Consider the following 20,386-nt stretch of genomic DNA (forward strand, 5'->3'; position numbering starts at 1 on the left):
TTCATGATTGGGGTGTGTCAAATTGTGCACTTTTCCCGACAGTTGACCTATTATTATTATATAGAATGAAAAATGACTACTCTTGTACTCAAGGTTTTAATTGCCTATTTTAATTAATAAAAATAGTTAATTAAATAGATCGATGAAAATAAAAACATAAAAAAATAATAAAAAAAAATTATAAGCACTCATTTTTTATATCTAATTAATAATTTTTTTAAAAATAAATATGAAGCCTACAAAAATATTATTTTAAATTATATACTTTCTTATTACACAGGAATTGAAAAATAAAATTATTTTAGAAATAAAGTCGGATTGATTAGATGCCAAAATAAATTTTATTGGACCATTTTTAATAAAATAAAATAAATAATAGATTAATAAATAGGCTAAATTTTAAATGATTTAATCTATCACTAGTAAAAAAAATAAAAAAATAAATGACGGACCATCTCCACTTATAACACCAATCGGTATTATTCTGCTTTTATTCTAATAATATCGATCAGTAAAATTTTAAAATATCATCGTAAAAAATGAACGGCAATGTATTATTCTGCTTTTATTCTAATAATATCGATCAGTAAAATTTTAAAATATCATCGTAAAAAATGAACGGCAATTTTGTCACGTTTATTAGTTTATTAGTTGAGGAATGATAAGCGATGGGGAGCGACAAGTAGATTTAATAAATAAATAAAAATATAATTATGAATATTCTCTCTTGTTATTAATTAATTTATATCCTCTCTTATTAAATAATTTCTCTTTATCTCTACAAATTAATTTATCTCAATTTATCTTTATTCTCACTATTATTATTTTACTAAAATAACTCAACAATTTACAACAAACTCTCACATTAAATATTTTAACTTTCACATTAAATATTTTAATAATATGTTTAAATAAAACATAAATCTTAAACTCTAAATAAACCCTAAATTTTAAACCCTAAATCCTAAATCCTAACTCCTAAACAATTTAAGATTTAGAATTTAGAATTTAATGTTTAAATAAATTAATTAGCTTTGAGATAGATAAATTAATTAATCCCCTGTCCGGATTTAAAATTTAGGATTTAGAATTTAATGTTTAAATAAATTAATTAGCTTGAGAGAGATAAATTAATTAATCCCGGGCACGTAGGTAGGGCATTCCCGCGCTCTATATCATTTTTATTATTAGTTCTATCCATTCATTTTTCCACCCATCGTTATTGCTCACCTTGTCCGCCTATTCTTTATTATCTTCTTTTCCGATCCCTACTGCCGTCCGAATCCAATCTTTAAAGAGAAATACAGAAAAAGAAAGAGAGAGGTCGAGCGAGAGATTCTCCTCAAGTGTTGGTGCCGGGAGAATGAGCGTTTCTAATTAGTTATCCAGGTATAATATCAATAAAGACGGTAATCTACCGTCGTTGTTGATAAAATACATACAGGCTGTCTAAGGCTACTGCTTGGGGCCGGCTTGTACTTGGCTCCGCCCCGGCAGGTATTAGTGTGTTTTTGTTATTACGAATCATAATATATCTATCTAAACTACATTTCAGCATGGCTAGGATTTCCTAAGTTGATGGATCTGAAGAATCGATAGGTATAGATTTATGCTTTTTTATCCTTGAGATTGTATAGATTCACTACGAAATGACGTTGTCTTCCAATCGAACAGTTGGCTAATCGATAATCTAACTCGCTTATTCGTTTACATTCTTCTAGCAAAACATTCTGAATCCTTTCCACTTCCCGTTTTAATTGACGACTTTATACATCTTTGTTTCTCTGAGAGAAAGAGGGAGATAAATTTATGCAGCTTTTGTTATTGGCCGCCGGCAAAATCATTTTTCCTTCCTATATAAAGTTGAACAGCATTATTTTGAAGTTTTCAATATCTCATTTCCTTTTCTATTGTATCTGTATTGCAGAGATTTGTTAGGTTTACTGCAGTTGGATCTATCTCTTCTTTACATGGAGTTACAGATTCAACTTGAGAAGGTAAAGCGGGGTGGAGTTTCTTTTTTTTTTTGGAAAAAATCTATACCGATTGGCTATAATACCAATCGGTGTTGCCCTATATCGATTGGTTATTCACCCATCGATTTTCCTTCAATTTGTATTACGAAAAGAAGTTCCAGCGATCAGTATTACCGAAAGAATTTCAGCGATTAGTGACTATCAATTAATTCTAATCAGTACTACCTATTCTGATTGGTAATAAGATATTATTGATCGATACATATGGAAGATTTTTTTACTAATGTGTTATTAAAAATATTATTTTATTTCATATGTGTTAATAATAATAAATAAACAAATTAATAAATATACAAAATAAAATAATATATATTTCTTTTATTTGTAGGAAAAAAATAGATATTAATAATAGTTTTTTTCCTTCCGTTCTAAAATATTAATTTATTTATTTGCGAATAATTTTTATTATTATACACAAAATCATTATCCTATTTAATATCTATTATCTTTAGATTTATTATAGACTAAATAATTTACATCTATACAAAATGACAAATAAACGAATAAAATAAGCGTAAAATATTAGAATTTAAGACGGTTTCTAACGGGCACACTAAACCCCTTAAAGAATCTATTTTTCAAAAGTGTTATTATTTTACATACCAAGAATTTATTTATTTACCTAATTTTGTAAGAAAATATAGGTGGAGACTTTTAGTAAAAAAACAAAATTTAAACTATTCTCCGATTTGATTTAATTTTATTTTAAAAAATTCGAAAAAATATAATATTTTTAAACGCGTACCTTTTATATATATATATATATTTATTTATTTATTTATTCTTATCTAATTATAAAAATGAACGTAAAATAGGAGATCAGATCTTCTGCTACCGAATTGGGTGTTCCCCTGTTGCGGACCAATCAAAATTCAACATTATTATTATATTAATAAATTAAAATTGGGTTGAAAGGAAGAAAGAGAACCCGGAACCCGTATTTTATTCCGGGTTCAGCAGAAACAAAAATGAGTGAAGCTTCCTTCGCTTCACTCTGTTTTACATGACGTTTAAAGAGACAGTCTACACTGTTTTACATAAGGTTGTCCATGTAAAACTGATTGATATATATTCACTCAAGTGAATATAAAATACATTCATGTAAAAACAGTTTATATGATAGAAGTGAAGCAAACTTCACCTGATATTAAATTTGTAAGAAATTTAAATGAATTTATTTTAATTATTTTATATGATTATATATTAAATATATATATATAACAACATGTTCAATTTTTTTTGTAATATATTTAAATAAATTTGTAAAAAAATATATTTTAAAATTTATTTGTAAGATATTTTTAAAAAAAATATTTAAATTATTTTATATTTTATATAATTATATATTAAATATATGTAAATGTTCATGTAAAACCACTAACACATTTATGTAAAAACATTTATACGTTAATGTAAAAACATTTATGCCTTCATTTAAGTCTGCAAAAAATATAAAAAAAAACAAGCGCTACCAGGTGAAGCTAGCTTCACTTGGGTATTTACAGCGCTCAAATGAGTGAAACAAGCACTACCAGGTGAAGCTTGCTTCACTCAATATTACAGCGCTGATAGAAGTGAAGCAAACTTCACTTGATATTTACATTTATAAGATATTTAAATTAGTTTATTTTAATTATTTTATATGATTATATATTAAATATATATATATATATATACATAACAATATATTCAAAAAAATTTGTAATATATTTAATTAAATTTGTAAAACAAAATATTTTTAAATTTATTTGTAAGATATTTAAAAAAAAATTATTTAAATTATTTTATATTTTATATAATTATATATTAAATATATATAAATGTTCATGTAAAACCATTAACACATTTATGTAAAAATATTTATATGTTCATGTAAAAGTATTTATGTTTTCATGTAAGTCTGCAATAGAATAAAAAACAAGCGCTATCAGGTGAAGCTTGCTTTACCTGGGTATTTACAGCGCTCAAATGAGTGAAACAAGCACCACCAGGTGAAACTTGCTTCACTCAATGTTTACAGCACTGATTGAAGTGAAGATATTTACATTTTTAAGATATTTAAATTAATTTATTTTAATTATTTTATATGATTATATAATAAATATATATATATATAAAAAATAACATGTTAAAATTTTTTTGTAATATATTTAAATAAATTTGTAAAACAAAATATTTTAAAATTTATTTGTAAGATATTTTAAAAAAAAAATATTTAAATTATTTTATATTTTATATAATTATATATTAAATATATATAAATGTTAATGTAAAACCACTAACACATTTATGTAAAAACATTTATACGTTCATGTAAAAGCATTTATGACTTCATGTAAATCTGCAAAAAAACAAAAAAACAAGCGCTACCAGGTGAAGCTAGCTTCATCTGGGTATTTACAACGCTCAAATGTGTGAAACAAACACTACCAGGTGAAGCTTGCATCACTCAATATTTACAGCGCTGATAAAAGTGAATCAAACTTCACTAGGTATTTACATTTGTAAGATATTTAAATTATTTTGTAAAAATATTTAAATGAATTTGTAAAACTAAATATTCAATTTTTTTAATATATTTAAATAAATTTGTAAAACAAAATATTTTAAAATTTATTTTTAAGATATTTAGAAAAAATATATATTTAAATTATTTTATATTGTATATAATTATATATTAAATATATATAAATGTTCATGTAAAACCACTAACATATTTATGTAAAAACATTTATACGTTAATGTAAATCTGCAAAAAGAATAAAAAAACAAGCGCTATCAAGCTTCACCTGGTATCTTGTTTTTATTTTTTTATTTTTTTGAAGACTTAAATGAAGACATAAATACTTTTACATGAACATATAAATGCTTTTACGTAAATGTGTTAATGATTTTACATAAAAATTTATATATATTTAATATATAATTATATACAATATAAAATATTTTAAATATATTTTTTTAAATATCTTAAAAATAAATTTTAAAATATTTTGTTTTACAAATTTATTTAAATATATTAAAAAAGTTTTTTTTAACATGTTGTTATATATATATATATATTTAATATATAATCATATAAAATAATTAAAATAAATTAATTTAAATATCTTACAAATGTTAATATCAAGTGAAGTTTGCTTCACTTCTATCAACGCTGTAAATATTGAGTGAAGCAAGCTTCACCTGGTAATGCTTGTTTCACTCATTTGAGCATTGTAAATACTCAGCTGAATCAAGTTTCACCTAATAGTGCTTGTTTTTTTTTTATATTTTTTGCAGACTTACATGAAAGCCTAAATGTTTTTACATTAACGTATAAATGTTTTTACATAAATGTGTTAATAGTTTTACATTAACATTTACATATATTTAATATATAATTATATAAAATATAAAATAATTTAAATATTTTTTTTAAAAAATATCTTACAAATAAATTTTAAAATATTTTGTTTTACAAATTTATTTAAATATATTACAAAAAAATTTGAACATGTTGTTTTATATATATATTTAATATATAATCATATAAAATAATTAAAATAATAATTTAAATATCTTACAAATTTAATATCAAATGAAGTTTGCTTCACTTCTATTAACGCTGTAAATATTGAATGAAGCAATCTTCACCTGGTAGTGCTTGTTTCACTCATTTGAGCGCTGTAAATACCAGGTGAAACTAACTTCACCTGGTAGCGCTTGTTTTTTTATTCTTTTGCAGATTTACATGAAAACATAAATGCTTTTACATGAACGTATAAATGTTTTTACATAAATGTGTTAGTGGTTTTACATGAACATTTACATATATTTAATATATAATTATATAAAATGTAAAATAATTTAAATATTTTTTTAAAAATATCTTACAAATAAATTTTAAAATATTTTGTTTTACAAATTTATTTAAATATATTACAAAAAAATTTGAATATGTTGTTTTATATATATATTTAATATATAATCATATAAAATAATTAAAGTAAATTCATTTAAATATCTTACAAATTTAATATCAAGTGAAGTTTGTTTCACTTCTATCAGCGCTGTAAATATTGAGTGGAGCAATCTTCACATGGTAGTGCTTGTTTAACTCATTTGAGCACTGTAAATCCCCAGGTGAAGCAAGCTTCACCTGGTAGTGCTTGTTTTTTTTTTTTTTGCAGAATTACATGAAGGTATAAATACTTTTACATGAACATATAAATGTTTTTACATAAATGTGTTAATGATTTTACATGAACATTTATATATATTTAATATATAATTATATAAAATATAAAATAATTTAAATAATTTTTTAAAAATATCTTACAAATAAATTTAAAAATATTTTGTTTTACAAATTTATTTAAATATATTACAATTTTTTTCAATATATTGTTATATATATATATATATATATTTAATATATAATTATATAAAATAATTAAAATAAACTAATTTAAATATCTTACAAATGTAAATATCAAGTGATGTTTGCTTCACTTCTATCAGCGCTGTAAATATTAAGTGAAGCAAGCTTCACCTGGTAGTGTTTGTTTCACTCATTTGAGCGTTGTAAATACCCTTCACCTGGTAGCGCTTGTTTTTTTTTTAAATATTTTTTGCAGACTTAAATGAATGCATAAATGATTTTACATTAACGTATAAATGTTTTTACATAAATGTGTTTGTGGTTTTACATGAACATTTACATATATTTAATATATAATTATATAAAATATAAAATATTTTAAATATTTTTTTTAAAATATTTTACAAATAAATTTTAAAATATTTTGTTTTATAAATTTATTTAAATATATTACAACAAAATTTGAACATGTTTTTATATATATATATATATATTTAATATATTATCATAAAAACTAATTAAAGTAAATTTATTTAAATATCTTACAAATTTAATATCAAGTGAAGTTTGCTTCACTTCTATCATATAAACTGCTTTTACATGAATGTATTTTATATTCACCTGAGTGAATATATATCAATCAGTTTTACATGGACAACCTTATGTAAAACAGTGTAGACTGTCTCTTCAATGGTCATGTAAAACAGAGTGAAGCGAAGGAAGCTTCACTCATTTTTGTTTCTGCTGAACCCGGAATAAAATACGGGTTCCGGGTTCTCTTTCTTCCTTTCAACCCAATTTTAATTTATTAATATAATAATAATGCTGAGTTTTGATTGGTCCGCAATAGGGAAACACCCAATTCGGTAGCAGAAGATCTGATCTGGTAAAATAGTGTATTTTAAAAGGTTTTCTTATTATTTAAGACATGACATTTTTATCAAAAGAGTATGAACTTTGAATAAGTCCAAACAAAAATAATTTTAATCATTTAAGATTTTGTTTAAAATAGAGATCATAATATTCGCCTTTTATTTGATATATTATTTACTTTTTTTAATTAATTTGAAACGTCCCTAAATAAAATATTTAGATACGTGTTTCAGATGTATTGGGATGTGGGAAAATATTTGAGAAAATTCAAATAGAGATATATTTGATAATTATAATTTTGTATATAAATAACTCTATAAACATAATTTTGTGTATGATCTATCTTTTTAAACATATTTTTTATTTCAAATGGAAGAGTAGAAATTGTATATATTTTTTTAACAAGAATGATTAATTAATTATAAAAAAATATTACGAAAAAATAAATAAATGACTAAATTGTGATACTTTAACGCGACATGACCTCATTTAAAATTCAAATCTTATTTAGTGAAAACAATTTAAGTTTATCCTCAAAATATAACTTCACCATTTTTAAAATGAAAAAATAAATTAAAATAATTTTTTTTAAGTTGTAAAAGAAAATCGTGAATATTTTAAAATGAGGAAACAAATAAAAAATGTAACTTAAAATATAAAAATGAATATAAGTATTACATATATTTTGTAATATATAATAAAATTTTATTTTATTTAATAATATATTTTTTATACACTATATCAAAACATTATTTCAATTTTATTTCAAAAACTTTCAAAATATTTATAATTATGATGATCATAACATAAAAAAAGTGCAAAATAAAATAAAAATAGGCTCATTATAATACTATAATGTTAAATATTATAACTCTAAAATACTCGCATTATTATTTAAGAATAAATAAGTAACTTAATATTATTACATTTACTAATCTGAAAATACAACATATATATATATTATCATTAAAAATTGATGTTATAAGCATATGCAAAAGGAATCTCAATACTATTTATATACTAAATTTAGAAAAAATTTAATAAAGTGTTCTAACTCGTAACATTTGGTCTTTAATCATTTTTTTTAACTTGAGTTACCTTAGTTGGATAAAAATTGTAAAATTTACTTAATATTTTATCAATTTTATAAATTTTTTTTTTAAAAACGATTAAAACCATTTCATTAAAATCTCAAAAGTGGGAGGGTCAGAAATCAAAGCTAGACAAACCCTAGCTATTATTAAGGATGACAATCAAAAGACCATAAAAAATTTTATTAGTAGCATTCATACATTCTAAAAAACATAGATTACAAACTGAAAAGATTACATTCAAACCTAACCATCCCAACCTGGGATTTTTGCATGCCATCTATTTTCATTGAGATGCATTTTTCCCCTTCCCTTCCTCTTCTTCCTCCCCTTTCTCTAACGATAAAAGAAGATTGTATTGAAGAAGATGATGAGTATTGTTAATTCTCATTTTGAATTCTCTCTTTGTACGAGCCCGTTCTGATTTGATAGAAAAATTATTTCTGAGAATTTTAGGTTTTACCTTTGTTATCTTCAACTTGAATTTATGTATTCTTGTCTTCATTATCTTCAGATTCGGCTTCAGACTCTACATCGTTTTGGAATCTTCTTTATCGGCTATTGAATTCTCTGTTTCAACTTTAAAATTTTGAGTGTTTCCCTCTTGAGTTTTCTCAACAACAACTTGATGTTCATCTTCCATTTTCATCCTAATCTTTTGCATTACAAAAAATTTTCTTTTCCTCTTCAATTTGATTCTCTTTACTTTCTTTCGCAGCTTTCCTTTTTCTCAGAATCCTTCTTGCTTTCTTCCTCTGCATTTTTCTCATTTTTATCTTTTTTTATCACTATCCTTAACTTTCACAATATGCTCTTCCATTCTTGATTCTTCCGTTTCATTTTCCTGCTTTTTTGTTTCCTGGGCTTTCATATTTTTTTTCTTCCTCAATTGCTTCTGCACATTTAGTACTAACATGTTGGAAAGTATTGAAAAAAGCACATTTGTTTAACCTCCATTCATATGAGATTTTCATGACTGTGGGCTTTTCATTCCTATCAACAACTGTCATGTTTTTTGGTAGTGTACTTTGAGGATGCACTTCAATGCTTATTCTAGCAAAAGTAATGTGTTCTCCTCCCTCTTTAATTGGGTCCATATATAATGGTTTCCCCAATAGACTAGCAAAATGACTTAGAGTTTCTGCATTATACATGTGTGTTGGGATGTTCCTAAGTTTGAACCATATTTGGGTTGTTTTTTTGACTTGCTTAGAAGACTCAATTCTTCAGACCATCTCTCCAACTTCATACAGTTTGATCCAATATAAGTATGCTCAATTTTCAGAATATCATCTAAGTTTGTTCCCTTTTTGAATTGTAGAAAATAGAGTTCATTGATGTTTACAGAAACCTTCTTCAATCCCTTCCGCTCTCATTGTTTCATTAGTGATTCCTTAGTGTTTGGAAAAGATACACGGTTCTTTTCTATGTAGTTCCCAACAACTACATTTTCCCATTCTTTAATGAATTTCTCATTCACTTCAGTGGGCAATTTAAATTCAAAAGGAGAGTTGAGAATCTCAACTTTCGTTTTAAACTCACCCAAGTAGATTTGACCTTTGTATGAATGATCTTCTGCTTTCTTTTCTGCATTCTTTTTCCAGACTTCATTTACCTTCCAGTTGGAATCGCTCATGATAGTATAGGTCTTTGATTTTGGGGACTTCATTAGCTCCCTCATTGTTTCCACTAACCAGTTTACTATCTTTTCGTATTCTTCCTTCTTTAGTAGGTTCCAATCTTGAAGATAATGTATATTCAATTGGACGATTGTTTGCTGTATTTTCTCTTTGTTGAGCACAATCTCTCATTTCTTTGCATGCATCAGTAGCTTTGTGATTTGATTTTTAAGTCCAAAAAGGTTTGCTCTTTCATTATACCCAATCTTCCATATTCCTTCATTTTCCTCCTATTTTCCTACTGCATTTTATTCAGAATTTATATTAGTAATTGGTTCTTTACCTTTGCTGCATTCCTGTTTTTCATGGATAATTTCTTCGGCAATCCTATCGATTTCTTTTTCAGCTACCTCCCTTAAACCTTCCATCACAAATTCTTTGACTTCCTTATTTTTATTGCTTTTCTTTTTTCCATTTTGATGAATAGAAGAACACAACAACAAAACAGAGCAATAACATAATAGGGTACACTAGAAACCCTAACTATTACAGAACATGGTAAACTAAAAACCCTAACCTTCCAACCAAGTTTTGCAGATGAATAAACGACCTATTTATTAGAGTCGATACCATGTCGTTCGTGCCGATTGTGCGCACGTTGTCGAATTGACAAACGAGTTTGATCGACTAGCAATCGCTACCACAACAAGCGAAACCGTGACCTTGATACCATGCCGATCGTGTTGTTTTTCCGTTGGTGATGATCGTGTCGATTGTGTCATTCGTTCCGATCGTGCCGTGAAATCTCTAGAGTTTTTTTGTCCCTGTCAATTTCACAACTTAAGTCGTTTTTCTAAGTAAGAATCAAACTCATAACCTTTTAATCTCTTAAGTGCGACTCTTAACGTTGAACTACCCTAATGAGTTATATAGTTTTAATATATTATTTTCAATCATTTATTTTTTTTAATTCTAAATTGAGTTATTTGTCAACTAATGTTAACCCAACAAAATAATTGAGTTAATAAATCAAAACATTATTTTACTAAAAAGATGATATAAGACTTTATTCAGTCCAAATAAATCATACAAATTAAATATTATCATTCTCTTGTCTATTACATCACTAACCCATTTATCAAAATATTCAATTTTTATTCTATTTATATATATATATATATAAATATATTTTTTTTAGTGATAGTTAAAATTAAAGTAAAGTATTTTTGATTAAAACAAATTTGGCCAAACTCTTGTTATTCAACAACCAATCATGATCTAATATGTCAGCAAACCGGCCTACATGGCCTATCATGATTGGGTCCGGTTTGAGAAAAGCGGCTATGGCTTCCTCGTGTGTTTTTCCCAGCCTTTTACATATCTCATATCATTAAGTGCACCAAATTATGGTTTGAAGGGTTAGAGCCCCACAAATCTAATCTAATCTCATCTCATCTACTCTACTCAATATATATATATAAGATTATATAGAGAGAGAGAAAGAGAAGGAGAAAGAGAGAGACCTCACCGCCGCCGGCGACCCGGGATAGCTGTAACTTTGAAACCCTAGTAAAGGAAGGTAAAAAGAAACGAAATTGAAGGAGGGAGAAGTAAAGGGTAATGAAGAGAATCAATTATTAAATTATTGATCATTTGAAGTTCAAGTTATTGATTTTAAGCCCTGGGTTATTTAATTCTCCTTCAAATGAATGTAGCGTCGTGATAAAGGTGGAAAATGTTGAAACCCTGTTCTGAATTCGAAGAAACAGTTTCTTATTCTCGAAACCCTAACCTTCTTATTATTAGATGTCACTTGTGCCGGAGAAGAATTTCATGCCAAGGTCAAGGAGGCGTCTGAGCTTATCAGACCTCTGGCTAAATGATCAAACGCTGAAGAATGTTGCAGTCAAAATGCGTCGTTTATCTCTTTCCTACACGCCGCCATCAGAACCAGATGAAACCCTAGCCGCAATTGATCATGAATCGGGGCTTGATTCCTTTTCTCCCCTCTCGGACGAGCTTCTTCTCTTGATTCTCTCCAAACTGCCTGAATCCCAACACATCTCTAACTCGGCTGTTTGCAAGCGGTGGACTAAGTTAAGCGGTCGTCTTCTCAGGTCAGTGAAGTTATTAGATTGGGATTTTCTCGAATCAGGTCGGCTGACTTATCGATTCCCGAATCTTACATGTGTTGATTTAGTTAGGGCGTGTATAAGATGTCCTAGGAATTCTGGGATTGTAGCATCCCATAAATTTGTACAAGTTCATCTCGATACAAGCTTTTCAGTTGGTGGGTTTATTAAGAAACAAGATGTTTTACACCCTAATATGATAGATAAAGGTGTTCGAATCCTATCAGAAGGATGCCCTAATCTAAGCAAGCTTGTCACAATAGCTGGAAGTGAAGAAGTTCTATCTTGTATTGCAGAGGAGTGTTTAACAATGCAGGAATTAGAACTCCATTGTTGTTCTGATTCATCACTGATTGGAATCTCCAAATGCCATAATTTACAGATTCTGAAATTGATCGGCCATGTCAATAGTTTTTACGATTCAGTAGTTTCTGACATTGGATTAACAATTGTGGCTCAAGGATGCAAACGGCTTGTGAAGCTGGAACTTGTTGGTTGTGAAGGTAGTTTTGATGGGATCAAAGCCATAGGTCAATGCTGTCACATGCTTGAAGAGCTGACTTTACATGATCACAGAATGGATGGAGGGTGGCTTGCAGCTATCTCTTATTGTACGAATTTGAAGACATTGAAACTTCAATCTTGTAAGAACATTGATTTAAACCCAGGCCCAGATGAGCACCTCGGTTCTTGTAAAACGCTAGATGAATTGCATCTGCAGCAGTGTCGAATGCAAGATAAGGAAGGCGTGAGAGCATTGTTTGTGGTTTGCGAAACTGTTAGGAAGCTTGTTCTTGATGACTGTTGGGGATTGGATGACAACGTCTTCTTCTTTGCAAGTAATTGCAGGTATACATATATATATATATATACATGTATGCCTTTTTGCTTAATCAATTTGGAAGTTCGAATATTTCAAATGTGGTATCAATTTTGTATGCGGTTTCAGTGGATTTTTGGAAATGAACTCGAAATCAGACAAATTTTGAAATCCTGTAGTATTTCTTGAGCTTGGATTATTTGAAATAAAACCACTATCCCATCATCCATCACTTCATTCTCTGAAATTATTAATAAAATACCAAAACACCCTTTGTTTGATGAAGATGTAATTGGGTGAAACACCTAAATAAATTGTTTTTCATTGAACTACATCAAACAAGATTTTTCTACAATAAAATAGTTTTTTCAGGCATGATTTTTTTTCTATGAAAATGTGATGATTTGGGTTAAATGACTAAAATATTCTTTGTATTTAATATTTCAAAATGTTATATAAAATGAAGTAATGGTATTGTAGTAATTTAGTTGATGATTTAATTGCTGATGAGATTTCATCAAATATGATTTGAGTGTTTCATTTATTATCTGCATTGGATTGAACGAATGGATATAATTGTAGGTGGGTTCGATATCTTTCAATTGAAGGATGTTCGTTATTATCGGGTGATGGATTTGAAGCAGTAGTACTTACATGGAGAGAACTAGAAAGATTGAAAGTTGGCTCTTGTAACAATATAAAGGGTGGTGAAATCAGCCCGGAGTTGATATCTTTGTTTTCGGTCCTAAAGGAGTTAAAATGGAGACCTGATTCAAAATCCTTACTGTCATCGAGCCTCGAAGGAACTGGTGTGGGAAAAAAAGGTGGGCGATCTTTCAACTTGTAAAGACGAGGTTTGACCATACTGTTTTTGTTTCTTGGTGTGAACAAGTAGGAAGAAGAATCTTCTGTAATGGAGTAGTATATGAAGACAGTGAAGAACTAGCAGAGAATAATGCATATGCTCTCTGTTTAGGTCTTAATTCTTTATTACTCATGTACTTTGTAAAAGTTTTTTTTTTTGTATAAGAATATCATCTTAGTTAGACTCTTTTATTTATATTAACATATATGGATGGGTTATTAAATCAAAGCATGCATTTCCTATTGAAATACACTGTTACACGTTTTCGATAAGATAATTTTAAACGATTTTTTGTTGTAGAAAATTGAGAGTATAAGGTCTTTATTAAGAACTTAGAGTAGTTCGTTTTAGATTGAGTTAATATCTATTTTCAAGTAGATTATTTTGCTTTTAGATTAAGTTAATATTCATTTTTTAGTAGATTATTTTACTTCCAAAGAAATTGTATAATCTTTAATAATTTTAGATTAATTTTTAGAGTGATTGTTTTAGATTGAGTTAATATCCATCTTCTAGTAGATTATTTTGCTTTTAAAGAAATCGTATAATCTTTAATGATTTTAGATTGAGTTAATATTGATGTCTTAGAATTATGTCATATCTTTTTCCCCCTTTTTTCTCGTTAATTTTATCATGTTTTTGCATTGATCATTTAAAATAAAAGATTTTTTTTATAAAACCTGAAAACACTTATATCTGAAATTGAATGAAGAAATGTTAATAAATTTGTTTATAAACATTTTATATTTTCAATTATTTAAAGATTATTATGAAATATATCATAATTAGTTATACATATATTAATTTATTAGACTTTTTCTAATTTAAATTCATACTAAATTCAACTTTAAAAAGTATAGTTTTGCAAATAGAGTATGGGATCAATGGTAGTTTATATAAGAATTTTTACTCAAATAATGAACAATTTGCAAATAGAGTATGAGACAAACAATATGTATAAATTAACTCATTGTGAATGAAATAAAATTAGTGAGAAATCGCCTTGTTGAACCTCACTCTCGTCTTCAATGGGGTCAGCTCTTTTTATTGGGGGAAGTATGCCAATATGATCTCAATGAGGTGCGGGGCTTTGCATCTGACATTCTTTGGGCTCTCACTCCATTGCCATTCATTCGGCATCTTCCTCAGAGATAGCCACTCTCAATTAGTAAAGTGCAACTTGCTTCGGCTACTTCCATTGATGGAGGTCCGGCCAGTACTTCTTTCAAAGTAATGTTTCATCTTTATCTTTGACAAATCAATCAATTTCGCTCATTGGTGAGAATTGTCAGTGGCGGACCTAAAGGGGGCCTTGGGGGGCCAGGCCTCCCCCAACCAGGGTAAAACTTTTTAGATATTATATATATATGTTTATCAAATAAGACTTTGCCTCAGTGGTTTTGGAGCTAAAATGTATAGTAGAGGTCAGGTGATCAAACCCTGCCTCTAACATTTTTTTAATTATAACCTTATTTTATACAAACACTATTTATAATAAACTAACCCTTCCTTTTATAAAAACTAATTCATAATTATAGTATTCTAATTTCAAATATAATTTTGTAATTATTATTAATATTTTATTTTATACAAATTTTTTTTTTCTAAAATACAATATTTATAATAATACATAAATTTTAGTTAATATATAAATAACATTTATTTATATAAGTTAAAATATAAAGAATTATATATAAAATAATGAAAATCATATAATATTATTATTTATTTTAAAACTACATTTATATTATAATTTATTTATATATATATATATTTTATTAATTTTAATATAATTAATAATACAAATTACTTATAAATATAATGATAAAATAACTATTTATATAATTATAAGGGTAAAATATTATTTTATATTTCTTAATTTTAAATTAATTTTAAATTATTTCAACAAATAAATGTATTTGTTAGATTTTATTTAGGGGTTGTGACACATTTATTTTTAATCATTTATTTTATGTAGGATATAGAATAATGAAGATGTTCTATAAACGAATTTGTACTTCTACATCATATGACCAGCATGAGTCTTCTCAACCAATTAATGAGCCTACTAATGAGTCTAATGTTACTGATCAAATATACATGGTTAGAATATAGCATATCAAAAGATGCATCATTTTGTTTTTGGTGTTATCTTTTTAAACCTTTAAATAGAGAAAACGTAGATGATACATTTATAGGAGATGAGTACAAAAATTGGAAAAGAGCATTAGAAAGATTCAATCGTCATATGAGAACTTCAAATAATTGTCATAATGAAGCTAGAATTCAATTTGAATCATTTTAAGATCAAAGACATAACGTGAGAAACGTTTTACGTACACATGGTCGTGATATAGAAATAAATTATCACACATGTTTAACGACAATATTTGATGTAACACGTTTTCTATTGAGGCAAGGATTACCTTTTCGAGGACATGATGAGTCAAGTAGTTCATCAAATAAAGGAAATTTTCTTGAATTGATTGATTAATATAGTCAACGTAATGAAGATATTTGTCTTCTTTTGTACCGACTCATGGACAAGAATAATTTAGTAATTGTGCTTATTAGTATTTTTATGTAATTATCGAGTAAAATTTTAATTAAAAAATACATTTATTTGATAGCCAAAAAATGCTACGTTATTAGGTATTTGGCCCCCCCGAGAAAATATTTCTGGGTCCGCCACTGAGAATTGTTATATATGGATGAGTCAGTTTCCATGAAAAATAACATTCCTCCAAATTTGCTCAAGATGCCTTCGAGTTCTTAAAAGGTTTTCGTATTTCACTCCATCCAAATATGATAAACAATTATGATAATAAACACTTGAAAACATTAGAACAAAAATAATTGTTGTCATTTACCTTAATAAGAACTAACTCTTTAATATCAATTTAATCATCTGAAAAACTAAGAAGATCACCCTCAGATGTGAAGAATCTATTCCTGTAGCAAGGATGCGAATGGACATCCTCCAAAAAAAAAAAATGGTCTATGTTCTCCTTATTTTCCACGGATAATAGACATTTTGTACCTGGGATATTCAGGTACCTCTTAATCCAATCCTGCGTAGTTAACCACTCACGAAACACCAACCACAAGATAAATTGGTGTCTCGAAATAACTTTCGAAGACCACACCAAATTAAACCATGACGTTGTCTCTCCTCTAGCACGAACCAAATCCCACGCTAATCCTGATACAAACTTGCCTTCACTTTCAACTTTATAAACCCGAGAATCCTCACGATCATTGAATTGTAACGAATGAATATGGTTGAGAATTCTCGTACCTTCTGGAATTCGCTTCACAAGGGTATTCCATCCCCGGTTTTAATTTCAAAAAAGAGTAGCTAATTGACAATCCTAAGACCATCTCCAACCGAAAAATTCATTTTTAAACTCATTTTGGTATAAATATCCCATCAAACAATAATTCTTCTTTAACCAAAAAACTCATTCTCAAACCCAACAAAATATTCTTATAATATTTTTCTTTACATCAACTTTTATAACTTTTTTAATATCACTCCTATATTTTACAATGTTACAAATTACATCATAATATTTTAATATCACCCCATTATTTTAAATTTGTTTATAAATTAATTAATTTTTTTATTAATAATTAAAAAATTAAAATACACAAACTAAAAAATATTTTTTTAAATATTATTATATATATATATTAACATTATTATAATTTTTTTAAACATTATTATCAATTTTGAACATTATTATAAATTTATGTTATATAAAAAATATTATATAAATGATTTATATAAATAAATTAAAACAAGAAATTATATAAATAAGCTTAATGTATAAGAATTTTATTTTTTGAGATTGATGAATAGTGAAAACGTGTGTATATATATATATATATATATATATATATATATATATATATATATATATATATATATATATATATATATATATATATATATATATATATATATATATATATATATGTGTGTGTGTGTGTGTTTGTTTGCAATAGAGAAAATAGTGAAAAACCCAAAAGAAAATGTGGTTTAGGTTTGAGTTGGGTATCTGTTAGAGATGTTCTAAGAATAATAATAGGTTGATCATCGATATTTAAGGGTCAGAATTATAAAAATAAATTGTTGAGAGGCTAACTTGAAAAAGAGGAGGTTTTATTATTTAAACTCTTTGATGTCATGAAGCTGACGTGGGATACTGTAATTGGCGGGTTTTTGACCATTGAAGTCCTACGTGGATTCTCCCTTTACATGGACGCGTCATACATATAATAAATAAGGGCAAATCGTTCTTCAATATTCTCTCTCCTCTCTATCTCTCTCTCTACCTAAGGAATTCTATCCACTCCATATCAGAATCATCCAAGGCAAGGTACTGTTATCTTTTGTTCGATCTACACAGTCTATGATTATACTTGTTTCTTCGCGCGATTTGAAACGCGTGATTTCTTTATCCTTGGATCCATTTAGATCGACTTGAGAATTTACTGATTTCTCTATCACGTAAAAACCCAATTAATTCCTCTATAGAGGGAAGTGATTCGACTTCCTTCCTTTCATATCATATGATCTATGAATTCGACTGTGCAGTTGATATTAATTCATTTATGTTCTTCTTTACAATTGTACTTTATGTTGGATAAATCTTAAGTTCCTGGGGTTAGGTCAATGTATTAAGTTAAATTAGTTCAAAGAACTATGATTTCACTGACATGATAACATTTTTAAGTTTCAAGTTAACAGTAAATTCGTAATTTTTTTTTTTATTACATAATGAATTCTCATCCTGTGAAGTTTGTTAATGTTCAAGAATCAAGATAAGATCCATTTGTTGGCTGATTGTCATTGCAAATGAGATATGGATCAGAGTTATCTCATTTATTTGTAGCCCAATGATTCTGATTCAATATGGCTTTCATTTTGATCAATGTTCTGCATCGAAATTTTGGAATTGTGTTCTTTTATATAAATTGAAGTGTTGTTATAATAACCTTCAACAAGAAAAGATCACATCATCCTCACCACAAGTCAGAATCTTCATTGTTAACTAAATGTTTGATTCCCATTCTCTTCTTTCAATTGCTTCCCTTTTGCCATTGAGTTAATTACTTACCCATTTCATTTTCTTCGCAGAGAACTCAAATACAATAACCTATACCAGAATAGATGGATTGGCAAGGACAAAAATTAGCAGAACTTCTAATGCAGGTTCTACTTGTAAGCTTTGCAGTGGTGGCATTTGCAATAGGATATGTTCAAGGTTCATTTAGGACAATGTTGATGACATATGCATATGGTTTGGGATTCACCACTTTACTTACTGTTCCCAATTGGCCTTTCTACAATCGTCATCCTCTAAAATGGTTGGATCCTAGTGAAGCTGAAAAACATCCAAAACCGGTTATTGGTAATTCTAGTCCTAAGAAGAAAGTTGCAAAGAAGTAGGCTAAGTTGAGTTTTGGAATTTTCTTTTATCTTACAAACAATTGCGAGTTAAATACATTCAGTTGTTGCAAAGGACATCAGTCATATGATACTTTTTGAATTGGAGTTGTTCTTGACCTTTTTGTTTTGTTCATAATATGTTTCTGATTTGCAGATATATGTTTGTTTCCTTCCCTTCAAGTATGCTTAAATATAACAAAATTTAAATATTAGTAGTTCATGTTATTTGTATAGATAATGGTTCTTAAGATTGAAGTAAAAAAAGACACTTACAATTTTGATTTAATTTTTAAGATGTGATTTTACAATTTTAACTTGTTAAATTTTTACGAAATTGAAATTGATGATATTAAGATTTTACGAGTTATCAATTTTATACAAATATAAGTGAAATTATATTTATAAATAATTAAAAAAATTATTAATGATATAAATAAATAAATGAATCTTTCTAATTAATTTTACAAATATGAATTTTATTTGTTTATTATTCTTTCTTAAATTAATTTTATATTTAAATAATAATATATATAATATTTTTAAGATAAAATTTTAGCTTATGAGTGATTAACAATTTTAAGTAATTTTATTTTAAGAAAGTTTATATATGGCTCAATAATTATTTAATGTTCCAATTTAGGACTCAAATTTTAAATTATGTAATATAAGTCATTTTAAGTAATTTGAGATTTTATCCCCATTATAAGTTCTTCCTATTTTTTATGTGATTTTTTAAAATTAATTTACAATGTGATAACTAATTTAAGGTGATATTTAGATTATAAAGAAAAGAAAGAATTTATATCCTAGTCCTTATAACCACTTTTCACCCTCATACATCTAACTATAACTATTACGGTCGATTTTTTCACACCACGACATGACTAAAAAAGGAGAACGGAAACAAACAATCAAAAATCAAATTTCGCAATTTCTAGTTGAGCAAGAAATAGAGACAAATCGATACTTAGTACGGAAAGAATCAAGGAACGGATCGAAAAATTAAAGTTTGGGTGTACTTGAAAACATTTTAAGTGTGGGCTTAAAATATTTTTAGAAAATTATGAATGAAACAAATATATAACATAAGTTTTTGCCTAATTTGGAGAGTTACATAAATAATTAGTGAATT

General features: G+C 26.9%; 2 protein-coding genes and 1 long non-coding RNA gene across 5 annotated transcripts; all 3 read left to right on the top strand.

Annotated features, from left to right (window-relative positions):
* Window positions 1-1,209: 1,209 nt before the first annotated feature.
* LOC124922720 lies at window positions 1,210-2,289 on the top strand. Of its 3 annotated transcripts, XR_007097861.1 has the most exons (3): window positions 1,210-1,497; window positions 1,565-1,599; window positions 1,928-2,289. It is a non-coding gene; the product is annotated as an uncharacterized LOC124922720 (long non-coding RNA). The 3 variants fall into 3 exon arrangements; XR_007097860.1 differs by having other exon boundaries at window positions 1,210-1,599; XR_007097859.1 differs by lacking the exon at window positions 1,565-1,599.
* A 9,187-nt stretch (window positions 2,290-11,476) lies between these two features.
* On the top strand, window positions 11,477-14,004 carry LOC124918943 (F-box protein At5g51380-like). Its single transcript, XM_047459020.1, has 2 exons — window positions 11,477-12,963; window positions 13,517-14,004. Exons 1-2 carry the CDS (start codon window positions 11,789-11,791, stop codon window positions 13,779-13,781), a joined length of 1,440 nt encoding a protein of 479 aa, XP_047314976.1. The 5' UTR covers window positions 11,477-11,788; the 3' UTR covers window positions 13,782-14,004.
* Window positions 14,005-18,114: 4,110 nt separating this feature from the next.
* LOC124921636 (signal peptidase complex subunit 1-like) lies at window positions 18,115-19,409 on the top strand. The gene is made up of 2 exons (XM_047462312.1): window positions 18,115-18,181; window positions 18,943-19,409. Exon 2 carries the CDS (start codon window positions 18,976-18,978, stop codon window positions 19,252-19,254), a length of 279 nt encoding a protein of 92 aa, XP_047318268.1. The 5' UTR covers window positions 18,115-18,181; window positions 18,943-18,975; the 3' UTR covers window positions 19,255-19,409.
* Window positions 19,410-20,386: the final 977 nt, after the last annotated feature.

The sequence above is a fragment of the Impatiens glandulifera genome, chromosome 1, assembly GCF_907164915.1.
Source record: "Impatiens glandulifera chromosome 1, dImpGla2.1, whole genome shotgun sequence".
Taxonomy (NCBI): Eukaryota; Viridiplantae; Streptophyta; class Magnoliopsida; order Ericales; family Balsaminaceae; genus Impatiens; species Impatiens glandulifera.

Bases quoted from the DNA above. Each gene is read 5' to 3' on its own strand.
- LOC124921636 (XM_047462312.1), top strand. From the start codon at position 18,976: ATGGATTGGCAAGGACAAAAATTAGCAGAACTTCTAATGCAGGTTCTA.
- LOC124918943 (XM_047459020.1), top strand. From the start codon at position 11,789: ATGTCACTTGTGCCGGAGAAGAATTTCATGCCAAGGTCAAGGAGGCGT. The intron at 12,964-13,516 runs GTATACATATAT...ATATAATTGTAG, and splicing joins TTCTTTGCAAGTAATTGCAG to GTGGGTTCGATATCTTTCAA.